Source organism: Larus michahellis, chromosome 4 (assembly GCF_964199755.1).
Source record: "Larus michahellis chromosome 4, bLarMic1.1, whole genome shotgun sequence".
Classification (NCBI taxonomy): domain Eukaryota; kingdom Metazoa; phylum Chordata; class Aves; order Charadriiformes; family Laridae; genus Larus; species Larus michahellis.
Window position 1 is genome coordinate 91,223,391 of NC_133899.1, and position 13,482 is coordinate 91,236,872.

The window sequence follows — 13,482 nt, forward strand, 5'->3', positions numbered from 1 at the left end:
ACGCGCACACACACACTTCCAGTATATATTTTATATATATGTGTGTGTGTGTGTGCTGAAACATTACAGCACCGTTGCAGTTTTGGTAATATATTGTTTGTACAGTTGAACCAAAACCCAAGCTAGATGCTGTGTAGGACCAGAGCAGCTCAGAGCACACCACGATGAGCCTGGCCATCCTCCGGCTTAGCGTGCAAAAGGGGAGGCCCGCTGCATGGGCAGGAAGACCAGCCAAATTGGCAACTAAAAAACCCCAATGCAAGCCACCGAACCGGGGTGGACCTTACTCTTTTGGTCCATCAAAAGGCCCTAAGTGCGAGAGGTAAAGACAGCATATAAAAATGGAAGAATATTGTTTTTAATTTCTTCCTCCCACACACAATATTAGGGAGGCTCTTACTAAGTACTGCATCGAGCTGGCGTCCACACTTTTGGGAGCATATGAACAAACTTTCAGAAAACAACTGCAAAAAATAGCAATGTGATAATCCATGTTATTACAAAGACACTAACAACGCCTCAGTTTATTTCCAAGAGAGAAAAAAATATCATGGTGCCTTGAAAAATAAATAAGTAAATAAAAATTTGATTTATGTCTGGTGGCAGAAGCTAGCGAGGTTCACACTAGGAAAAAGAGAAAACTCAGCCACAGGGCAGTTAATGAAGATTACCTGAGGATGGGAAGGTTTCTCTGTTGCAGAAAGGATTTAAATCATTAACAGATGGCTTTGCAAACCCACTTTGTAAATCCAGCCATTGAATACAAATGTAAGACATAGCATTGCTATGCTTGCTGAAAGTGTTTATAATGACTACAGTCTAAGTTACAACAATAAAGTTAAAAGCTTGCTTTCCAGATCACTTTTGAGGTTTTATACAAGTGTTAACTGGAATAAAACAAAATCTAACCTGTTGTTAAATAAGAATCTCAAGTTAACTCGTGTGTATTTTTTTAAAAAAATTATTCTAGATATTTTACATGTCTTCCCTAAATGCCTATTGCTGCTTCCTACATACAGTCAGAGGACACATACCTTTATCTAATACAGTGATAAAATAATGCTGCTGGTAATAAAATGATGGCTATTTTCCACCTATCACAGCTTAAAGAAAAGTCTGTACCAATAAATTCTATAAGCCCTTGAGGACAAAGAAATGCAGGCAGTTATACTCCAGACCATTTTGCATGGTTTAGCAGATGTACAACTGAACTGTTCTGCAGCAAAATGATGAGATTTCTTCTATGACCATCTCTGGTTTTGATCCTCAAATCAAACCTTGAATTTTGCCTTTTTTTTTTTCCCTTTTCTTCTTTTTTTAATGGGTAATACGCTGGTTTTATCTAGTTTACATTTTAACTGGAATGTAAATAAGCAGCCACCCTATTCTGAAGACAATAACATTTCAATTTATCTGGAAAAATAAGTGATTTTATGGCACAATAATGCAAACTGCAATGCCTCATTTAGAGAAGAAATGCATTATTCTGGTAAAGTATTGCAGAATGAGTTTCACTTTCTAAGTATTGCTATTACAACCTTATTGTTTGATGTGAGATATGCTCTGCGGCGGATGAAAAATCCCCACACATCCCATCATGCAACACCTGCAAAACAGCTGCACACTCATGGGTGCAACAATAACAAATACTTAATAATCCACTGGGGTTTTATTTAGTAAGATAGTCTATATTTAAATATATCTATGAATACTAAAAAACCCCCCAAATCCTATTCTCAGTTAAAAAACCTCTTCCACTTTAATGGATGCCTTTATTCAAGGATCGTTATACTTGTATATGTCATCAAAGCAAATCTCAAAAGAAAACACAACCCCAACTTAAAGAATTCTTTAAGTGGTGTTTTAAGGCAGGACTCTGAACAGTAGTAGCCAATGGGTCCTCTATTTATGCTGAGTTTGACCACACGAAACAAAGGTAACAAAGGGCTAGGCATCTAAAGATTATGAATAAGTAAAAGATTTAGAGTCAGAGCTAATACTTTTCTTTCTTGCAAATATTTCAAGTAACAGATCAAATCAGCTTATGGCTCATTTTTTTTCTGATCAAGCATTTCCAAACTTGAACAGGTGTATTATTGAAATCCAGTCACTCTGACAAATTAACAACGATCTACAATGGCTTTAGAATTGGTGTGGACATTAATGGCGGTTGTAGTTTTGAAATCCCTTTCTAATGGAAACCGTCATCTTTTCGGTTTGATAGCACTTGCACTACTAATACGTTGCTTTGCTTTTATCTGTCTTTTTAATTGGGCAGATACCAAGATTCAAGAAAATATCAACTGAAAAAGTGAAGAACGGCAAATAGGGCAAAGCATACAATCACTCTCAGTTATAACAACCAAGTCATAACCATACTCCATTTCTGACTGTTTATCAAAGCTAAGAAAAATCAAATGAATCAGCAACTGTGGAATTGCTTATGAAAATCCACATATAATGACAGCTGTCTCCGGCTAACTGTTTCAGCTCTAAAACTATTCTTGCTTTTCCAATACATTTTATTTGTGCTCTATCCAGAAAAGCCACATAATAATTTTTATCACAAAAATATGGGTTTGAAGCAAGGAGAAAAAAAATATATTGTCAGAAATTTCAGTGAAGAATCTGTGAGCACTATTCCTACAGGCAAGTTTAATATTCATCTCTAAAGTCTCATGTTAAAATTAATTGTACAGGTTGGACAAATCAGTATCACGTGGCTTTTCAGAAAAACTGCAAACCTGATGAAAACTCAAAGGAAACTGTTCCAGCCAATATCTACCCTGTTTACCTGCTGAAGTAAGACACCACCTTCTCTTCCTTTTATGTATAGATCTTTTATTTGTTCTGCTCGACACCGACCATCTTCAATGCTGAATTACTTTGGTATGCTCAGTAGCAGTTGCTGAAGTTTTACCCCCTTCAGAGGATCCAGAGACCACAATTACACATGAAGAAATGATGCCTTCTCTTCACCTACTCTCATGCTTCCAAAAAAAGGATCTATCTTCCTGTCAAACCTGTCTTTCCATAGTGAGGAATGAGGGAAAAGGTTCTCTTTATCTCCATGACCCCACGCCTCCGAACCTCCTCGAGCAAGAGGGTAACATTTGCTCTCCCTTGCATTTTGCCCTCTGCCAAACTGGACTCTCACTTCCCTAAAGCCTGACACTTACTGCGAGTGTTATAAATGGCACTAATTAGGATCCTAGTTGCCCATTAACTCTTTTATTATTCATGCGACATTTATGATAAATGCATTATATTACTTACAAATGGTTGAGGTGGCACTTACGCACAGCAGCATAAACTTTAGAGTCATGGGAGAAATCATTTAACAATAAGCCAGAGTAACTACACCAGTTATGATAACCACTCACCGCAATGTATAGTACATGTAACTCTGCTCAGTTCAACACAAGAAATAAAATAGCTTGGCATTCCTAGAAGTGCAGGTGGACCAGTCATTTCTGTTTCAGCACTAGTATCTTTTGCATCAGTGTAAATATCTTCAAAGATGGCTTTCTATTGCTAGAGAGCATTGAGCACTGCACGTGCCGTTCATAAAACAGAAAAAAAACGCCTTTCTCCAACATAAAAATCTTCAGCAACGGCAAAGTTGTGATTTCTCAGGATTACTGCATTCTCTTAATTAAAAGTTGCAAGATTCAGAACAGAATAACCCCGATGAACATAAATTACACAGAAATGGATTTGATTTGCATGTAACAACTGCTTCTTTCAGAATTATTACGAATATGCTGGCCTGTATAGAGTAGGGATTAATGTCGCGATTCAGCAATGCATGTGCATGTTTAACTGCTCCTCTAAGCTAAGGCTAGGAATAAATTGTCTGGACAATCAATTATAATTCTTCTTTCATTTGCCAGAAAACCAGTAAAGCTTTGTGCAGAATCAGTTATCCCAGACTTCTTGCATCCCTTCAGAGATCTTAAAAGAATCCATATGCATAGTTATCATTCTGTAATCCTCTCCATTAAATTACACACTATTCACCATCAAACCTATCTGTGAAATCAGCCAGTACAGACCATTCCTACTCCCTATAGATTAAAAGCCTAACAAGAAAACAACTTCTAAAAATGAAGCTTCATTCTAAAAAAACCTACCACCACCTAATGCCAATAATCATAGTTTTCAGAGCGTCCTTGCACAGAGTACATATCAGTACAATTTCTAAGCTATTGTTTAATAGTTTTCTATATGCCAATTCTGAAGTAAACAGTAAGAAAAATGCACTTTGAAGGCACAGATAAAAACGCACGTCTATTTACTTTAGAAGTCTGCAAAGCCTGTTCTTTCATTGTTATAATGTGAAGAAGTGGTGCAACTATTTAAATTCAATCACCGGGGGAGTTCAATGCACACAACAAATAAAAGCTGCATATTATATCCTCTCCGGAATGTAAAGGCCAGCTCTGCAGAAAGAAATGTTGTAGCACCAGTAAATACTTTAACAAAACACATATGTGCCTGAAGAAGAAAAAATAAAATAAAATAAAATCAACAGATGTTAGAGACAAGCCTTGGTCAATTCATCCTGAAAGACCTATTTTCAAATACCTAGTGTCACAGAATCACAGCATCGCTTTGTTGGTCATGAAAAGATTATGGGGGGAAGAGGAAGAAAATCCCAAATCATGTTTTCGTTGCAAACTGCCCAGTAACACTAAAAAAGAGTGCCAACTATTTCAACAAAACCTAAATTACCAACCAAAAATCCTCTAAAATATAGAATGTGAAGCCATTTTTGATATGAAGAGAGTATTTAAATATAGCCTTTTTATAACGTAATTTATATTGCAATAACATCCATTGCTTATTTTTTGTATGACTTTATTTACAGTGCACTGTTGGAAATATTTAATTTCAAGCAATTTGCTTTATTCTCCATGGCTTTTAAACAGCACTAGACCACTGACATTTATGATTGCAGAAATAGTTGCATAAAAACTCATTAATTTTGGTGAGTCTGTAAAAATATTTAGAAGACCACAGAACTGATAGCCTACAATAAATATTGAAATTAATCTAAATTTCAATTCAATACCGCAAAGAAGGAAAAAACCTCCCAAATTCCTCTGACAGTGTATTCCCAACCAACAACAAGAACAAATAGAAAATTCCCAGCCAACCTGAACATTGTTCTTTTTAACTGCTTTCCCAAACGCTGCAGGAGATTTTAAAATAGATAAAGTGAAGTATATTATTGGTGTTTGTCCACTGAACCTGCTAGTCAGAAGCATCACACACTTTTTCTAAAGTAAATTCTCAAAGGGAACATCGCTCTTTCCTCAGCTGAGAATCAAATTTCAGGATCTCCTACCTCGATCAAAAAGTCTCCAGTTCTCAGGCCAGCTTGCCATGCTACTCCCCCTTCGTCCACAGATTCCAAGTACTGCAAAGCAGGAAAGGCTGGAGTTGGGGTGAATTCTTCAATTGGTGTGTCAGCTTTAAAAATAAATACCACATTAAAAAACAGAAAGTTATGGAGTGCTTGCAAATACCACTTGACTACAGGCCTACTATTGGCCATTCAAATTGATGGTTAAAAAATGGTGGGTGCTAAAAGTCAGAGGGCTCTGCCTCTGAGGATATGAAGATGCTGGGACCAGAGTGCAATCTCTCTGCAATAGCAATCCACAGGTCTTCCATTCAGAGAGAAAAATACATGCTTCTTTACTGACACAAACCAAATCAAGCTGTATGAGGCAATAAGCTGGACTCTGAGTATTCCAGGATATTCGGTATTAGGTGGGGTAACCCTTTTGTTTGTAACTCTGGCAACATCCAGCTAAAAATGAATTATGCACTGCAGCCAGGAGAGAGCATCCGGCCGAGCTGGGGGGGAAGGGGTGGGTGGGAAAGGATGAAAAAGATCAAACTGAATTTTTTTTCTTCTAGATTTAGATGTATATTACAAAGACAATAACGGAAGAAATCACTTTTTAGGAAAGGAGGCAGAGCAGGCCTTGTAACAGCCCTCTCTCTCTCTCTCCCTGTCACGTACACATACAAGCAGAAAAGTCCTTGGGTCTTTCACCTGAGGTGCCCTCACTGCTACGGAGAAAATCTGGGGACAGTTGTTGGGCTCACACAGAGGGAGCAACCTCTGCTCGATGCACAGACAACTCATGCCAACGGGTTAGCTAAAAGGTAGCGCTATTGGCTTTCCGAGTAGAACTCCAAACGTTTTTATTTAGCTAAAATTAGAAAAGCTTTTACGGCACTGAAAATCTATGGTGGCACTGGTTTAGGGGTGGGGAAACAGGGAGAGCAAAAACCATGTCCCAAGAGTGAAGATACGGAATAATTTTCATGCTCAAGCAAGGCAAGGGAGAACCCATGTAAAATGAGGGGGAGCAAGAGATGGGACATACCATCATATATTTTTTTTTAAATACAAAAGGAGCAGACTGGACTGGAAGTTAAAAAGCAAAGCATTAAATAGAATGCTTTTTTTAACTCTTAAGAATGCCATTATTATAGATTTTAGTCTGCAGAAAAGTAACATGCAGCTTAACATATGAACAGCTTTTAAAATGAGCACACTACAGGCCATGCAACATACGTGCAGCTTCTGAAGATATAAAAAAAGATCATATTTTCATACTAAAACTGCACCAATGTCACCTTGCAGAAGATCCACACCTATTTTAAACAAAACATCACTCTCTCGTCTATTCCTATTCGTAGACCTATTTAAATAGACTGACATTTGAAATAAAGAAGCAGGTTTTATAAGGAAAGCAGGTTTCCCATAGTTAGGTAAACTGCATAACAAAACAGATTACTGACAAAACGTTACATATACCAACACAAGAAAAATACAGACAAAACTTTCTCCCCCCCAAACGATTATACAGTGCTTCTCCTATGGAAAAATGCAAACTGCTACAGACAGAAGCCACTAAAATCCGTCTGAGTAGTATAGCATACAGAGAATCCTGTTGTCTAGCAACCAAGTGCACCAAGAATAATTCCTGCTTATATTCAGAGATGTATAAATTTCTTCATGCCACTGCACATCACACACACACACAGAAGCACGTACCTTTTGCCCCTCTGAGCACAAATCCAAATCCTTCATTGTCTTTTTTCTGCAGGACCACTGCCTTTTCTTCTATTATGCAGTCACTGTAGAGAGAATTCCGAGGATAGCGACCATTATTACATCCCTTCATCACCACTGTAGTAGCTGCTCCTCCAGTGTGCAGGTTCATCATCATCACAGCCCGTTAATCAAATAATATTGCAGTAACCAAGCATGGGAAAATAAAGAACAAATAGGAGCGAGGGGAAGACAAAGACGAAGCTTAATGATAAAAGAGAACATGACAAAGCAACTTAAAAGGAATAAAAAAGGCAGAGAGGAAAAAGAAAGCAGAAGAAATCATGCATGGTGGTTTGTGTTCTATATGAATGACTGAATGAACATGTGATCATGTAATCTGTGGGCTAGCTAGGACTCTAAAAGGAAAAAAAGTAAGTGAACTGAACAACAGTATCATTAATAAACTCCTCAATCGTGGATGTACCAGATGCATCTTCTAGTGAAGCCAAAATGAAACCAACCAGAAGAAAAATGAGGCAGCATTTTAAATTTAAAGATAATAAATTATGATTTTCTATTAGCTAACTAAAAGGCACAAATATATTCTGAAAGCTATGCCTTGCATCAAAAGCCCTTTTTCAATCCTATTGAATGTTGCATGCTGCAAGAATCCCACATGATCATCTGACAGCCTACAATGCTAACAACGTGCAGCTGCCTTGGCGTCATCAAGCACAAATTTCCACAGCATCAAGAATCTGCATAATTGAAATAGTAACACGGCATGCACAATCAGGAAAAGACATTTCTAAGGAATATTGCCCATCTTCTGATAAACAATTAATATTATAAAACACGGAGATGCTGTAAAGGACTATTTATGTAAGCAGTATGTCCTTAAAGAGAAAGTAGCCTTAGGAATCTTACTGTCATTGGCTAAGAAAAGAGTAGACGGTAAATGAAGAAAATGCATAAAATCCACACTGAAATGGGACCTTTCATATACAGGGAACAATCTGTAAAAGCCTTAAGTTGCTTAGTGTCTTTTATGAAACATTAGGTTACTAAAAATAAGCTCAAAGTAAAAAAAAAAAAAAAAAAACAGAGAAAAAAAAGAAAGAGATTTTGAATGCTCTTTTAGGTATAAAAACCATTAGACAGCACAAGTTGCAAGACATTCTTCTGAATAAAGACAGTGTCAGGGGTTAAGTATTCATGAATCGTAAGCACTGCAAAACACGCTGCTAGGTTGGCTTTAAAATACCTACTGAACTATTTAAGACAGAAAGAAGTATGAGCAAGTTTTCTTGTCTTTTCTTAATTGTTTTACTAGCCAACTATTGTTATCACCGGGATTGTACAGAATCTAGTCACCAAAGCATTCAATACAATAAGAGACCGGATCTGCCTCAGTGCCATTAATAATCCAGAAGGGGAGGAGGAAACCAATTAAAGAAAAATTGGTGTGACCTTTTTATTTAAAGCTCTGAACAAAGACAAGGATGATGACATCAGGACACCAATGTGCAAACTCCAGATCTTTCATGTATTACACACATCATCCTTTTGGTGACTTTCCTACTCTAACTGGGGGACGCAACTCCATGTTACTGCTGAAGTGATGATGTAATTGTGTCCTCCAAACTACGAAGTATATAAACACCACTGAAGGGAACGACACCTGAATTAGAACTACCACAATGGTGACTTTCTGAGCACGGGTGATCTCCGTAGGTACCAACAACTTTTGAATACTCCCTCAACTTACTATTATTTACCATATAATTCAGACATTACCTTTTCTTACAATCAATACCTCTGCTATGGAAAGGATAAAATAGGAAAATGCCTATTTCTTGAGAAAGCCAAAGACACTCCTGTTTAGGGATATTGGGGTGGAATGGAATATGCAACCCTCAGAGTCCATACTAGAGCGCTGAAGCCCTCCATCAATGCCCTAACGTTACAGAAACTGACTGAACCTACAAGTGTACTGGCTCGTTATCTTCATTTCACCACTCACATTTTCAAGATGTACTTCATATTTATCCACTGAAGAGTCAACGGTAAAGCTGTCCCGAGTCTTTTTCTTAATACACGGTCAAATTAATAAAAGCCATTTCCTTCAAGTTTCCTTGTAAACAATCAATAGCTTAATAGAAGTTAGAAGGCTACTTTTGAGAACCTAATCACAGAAAGTGTTTGGTTCAAAGAACAACCCTCCTCTCCCCTACCCAAATCCCACTCTCATCGTAATCCATCAATAGAAAGAATTCAGAAGCCTATTCGCCAGGTACCTCATCAGCCCCTGCACTCATTCTTTCATTTCTGTTGACAAAACCAGACAAATTCACAACGCCATTCCTTAAAAAGCTGAAGGCTGAAGTTCCAAAAGCAGCACTCGGAAAACTCGGGATCAATTCACCTGATCAAAGTTAGGCATCTACACCTAAGAAAAAGGCATCCAGGGTCCTTTCACAGTCAGCTCATGAAATGAACAGGCACTTTCAAGTTATGGTCTCTTCATCCTAACGTAGAGGCCTATAACTGGCCAGATTAAAAATATGAAAGCCACCTATGATTTTCTTTTCATGTACAGCACATTTATTGCATAAACTACCCAGTTTTATACTTCAATTTAGACACTGAAAGTGGGAATACTAAATTTCCAAAATTTTACGAAGTTTTGTGTTTTGCATGCCACAGGAAGGGGAAAGGGAAGGGAAGGAGAAGCACAACATGAATTTTTGGTAGCCAAATATACCAACTGATCTTTATGACTTGATAAACAGAGCTTACTAATATGCTCTTTCACTCATGTACTACACAAGGAAAACTCCATCACAGCCTGTAAAGCAAAAATGTACATCAGAAAAAATCAGATGTGTATCCATTTCTTCCCGTTTACGTGCTAGGAGAAGGGGACCTGCAATAATCTTACGGCATGAGCAGTTTAAAGTTGTTTAAAGCAATCACAGAGAGCAAATTGATTCTCTACACACACCCCAGAGCAGCAAAGATAAGAACTAGCAGCAGGAAAAGGATGGAAAACTAACACGCGGACACAAATGATTCAAACTCGCAACCTCCACACCCTTTCTCCCAGCAAACTCACTTTGCGTCTCCCAGAGAAGGAGGCAAAGAGGGGGGAAAAGAAGTTTACCCTCTGACTGTTTGCAATTCTGCTTTTTGTTTGCCTTGCCATGAGAGGGTTCTCTTATTTCAATGTCAGATTGGACCTCTTCCCTGAGGACACGTTGAAGGTCTGTTCACAGTCTACCTGGTCTTGGCAGGCAAAGCGGTGCCAAGAGTAAAAGTAGGTCAAAATTTCTCACAATGAGCCTCCTTTGGCAGCATTGCTTTGATCCTGAAGGTGTTGTAAATAGTTAGCGACAGAATGCGTCTAGGGTATAGCTACCAGTGACAAATAAAGGGGACGTTACATTACGAGCCCGTTCAGAGGTCTGAGCTCAAGCAAGAGGAAGAGGTGTTTCTGCAAGGATGCTCTGAGTACAGTGTACGGCTCTACATGAGGCTGAAGAATCCCTGCTATCTGTGATACACCAAATTTCAATAGGTGAAATCCTTAAACTCCATTTCTGTCCCATCTCAAACTGAAATTAAACAGCATCCATTTCAGAGACAAGTTTTCAGAATATTACTAGTTCCATATTATGTTAATAAAATGAGTAATTTTAAAATCAGTAGCTCATTACTTAAATAGGGTACATATTACTTTGACTTTGGGCTGTATAAAGCCAAGATACATCGGATAAAAATTTAAACACAAAATACATTCTATCAAGCGCAGAATATTTCTGCATGAAGCACAATCTCAAATATAAAAGCTTCAGGCCAAAAAAAAGGTCCACCTAAAATCACTTTTGCTTTATCCAAACACTACATATTAGAAAACATACTTGTTCATCAGTTCATGGAGCTTCCCTAACATTTTAAGGCTCGAGAATTGTGCGGAGCTGTTAGAATTTCCAGAATTTTACAGACTTACCAATGGAAAAAGGGAAATAAAGAGATTTACCCATGGTCAGACAGACACCTGAGATTTGAACCCAGCACTGTTGCAGTCAACATAACAACCACCATCTGTGTAGACTTTTCAAGACAGCAAGGATTTCCACTTTGCTAACAGCCCATTAAGACAACACTTGAGGAAGGAAGCAGAAATGTCAAGTCCTTCGTAAAGAACTGTATGAAGAAAATAAAGGTTGAAGCACAGGTTCCCGATGGAGGCAAAACCATGAAACCTAGCTTCCCGACTAGAATAACTACACCCTATCTTACAGCATGACTTACTCCAAAAGTTAAAATACTGAATGACAAAGATGGAAACTATCAGGACCATAGAATATGTTTAGGCAAGTTTGCATCACATGTATCGCTGTTGATTTCATGTGTTGAAAACAGGACGTAGAATGAACACCACTGGAACTGACCATCATTATCTGGAAACAAAAATGGCTATTGGTATATTGTCAATTTCTCCCTAAGGCAGAGAAAAACTGAATTGAAACGGGAATTATTTTCCTGATTCTCTCCAATTGTACATCCCCTAGAAACAAAATCCAGGTCTAACCTTTTCAGCTTTAGCAAACTGGACTACAGCCTCCCAAGGTAGAGAAGTTATCTATCATCTCACACATGAGATTCAAACAACCATTTATACAACCAAATGAGTAGCTTGCTTAGCCCACAAACCCTTCAGTCACATGCTTGCTCTGTCCTTCAGTGAGCAGGTGTTCTCTCCAAGTTCCCGTCTTTCAGTTCACCAAGTAAATCCAAATCTCTTCATCAGACCTTTTTTATATCCTCTCCTTAGCACTCTTGCCATTTCAATCTCTTTGAAAGATGTACTGAATTCACAGCTAGCTACTTGTTAGAAGGATCAAATCACAGCCCAACAATAAAGGAAATGCCTTTTTTATACTCTACCAGATGCAAAAAAACCCAATATCTAAACCATTCCATAAATTTATATACAATGTCTGAAAGCAGGTGCACTAATTCCATTCCGGCTAAGATAATAAATTTATGGTGGTTACGTTCAAGCCCATAGAAGGGCATTCTGGTAATCTATTCAAGAGGAGCTCTTTACTGCATGTTCTGACAGCCAATCCCTGTTAAAAGCACATAAAGAATGTTCTCTCCCAATATTTTCCTTTTTTGGGAAGTTATTTGTCCTGATACCATGTAAAATGGAAGTGCTGTCTACAGCAAATCTTACTGCAAGATACAACAGACTTCCAGTGGAAAAAATTTTGCTGGCATTGCTGGAAGGGGTCAACCTAACTATTTATAGTCATCTACTGTAATGACTCCAGCAAAATTGGCTAATCCTTGTAATTAAGGCCTTCAAGATTAATGAAGACTCTGTATGTGATTGCTTGAGTTCCCCAGGCATTGATCATCCAGCTGTAGGTCTTGCAGAAGAGCCTTCACAGCTCTTGTGTAACGTGGAACAGCAATCCCTTGTTCAAGAGGTATTAGCTCCGCCAGTGAGCGTGGTTCTCTGCACAGCAAATCGGCAAATACAGAGATGGGTCCCTACCTAACCTGCTCACAGCCCAACAGAAGCAGCATGATATAGTCAACCGTATATTCAAACTCATAGTAACCTCTCTGTAACACGTTGCTGTCACATGCAGAGATTCCCTCACATGATGATGTCTTTCACTGCACTGCAACGCAATTTGTCTTAAGAATGTGCTTATTTGGTAAGTATATGCTATGGCTTTGAACAAAACCAGGCTATTATGCTAACGAATAATTCACAACCCAGTGCTACTGCCTTTGATAGAATCGTTTGTAGTTTCTTATGGTAATGTCTTAAATAACCAATAACAATTTCCACCTATTTTGGTGAAATGTTTTTACCATTTTTCAGAACATGTGATTATTTTCTACATTTTGCTTTTCTCAGCTACTTATTCCCACCTTCTAACAATGCTTTCTGTACGCACAATATACATATTCAGTAAAATTAAAATTCAGTAAAAATAAAATTGCAAATTTTGTCCTGCCTTGTGTCAAAAACATGCACACCCCTTACTCTGTACAACTGATCAATTCTGCCAATATAATTTCAGTCATATAAAACGAGTCTAAATGATTTTCCTTTAGAACGTATGTTTATCTGGATGTTTATAGCAAGATGTGCTTGGGAGGAGGGCAGTAAAAAATAGGTTCAAACAGACGGTTGATAAGTCCTGGAGGACAGTTAACTTTAAGTTGATAAACTCCTTATTAGGTACCACCACCACCCTTGCACTGTTGTTCTCTCTGGCTTTGTTATTTGTGGCAAATAGCTTCAAACTCCAATAGAAAGGGCATATTCTAATTTCTCCTCAGCCAAGTTTACATTTCCTCCATGGCTGAATGGCTAAGTC

At 38.0% G+C, this 13,482-nt stretch overlaps 1 protein-coding gene across 7 annotated transcripts in view; it reads right to left on the bottom strand.

Moving 5' to 3' along the window:
• SHANK2 (SH3 and multiple ankyrin repeat domains 2) overlaps positions 1-13,482 on the bottom strand; it is a 377,060-nt gene that overhangs the window by 135,661 nt on the left and 227,917 nt on the right. For all 7 annotated transcript variants that reach the window (XM_074586402.1, XM_074586403.1, XM_074586407.1 and 4 more), the window contains 2 exons: positions 7,079-7,161; positions 5,351-5,475 (listed from right to left, as the gene is read on the bottom strand). In XM_074586402.1, coding sequence (XP_074442503.1) covers positions 5,351-5,475; positions 7,079-7,161 — 208 coding nt within the window. The remainder of the gene's footprint in view (positions 1-5,350; positions 5,476-7,078; positions 7,162-13,482) is intronic.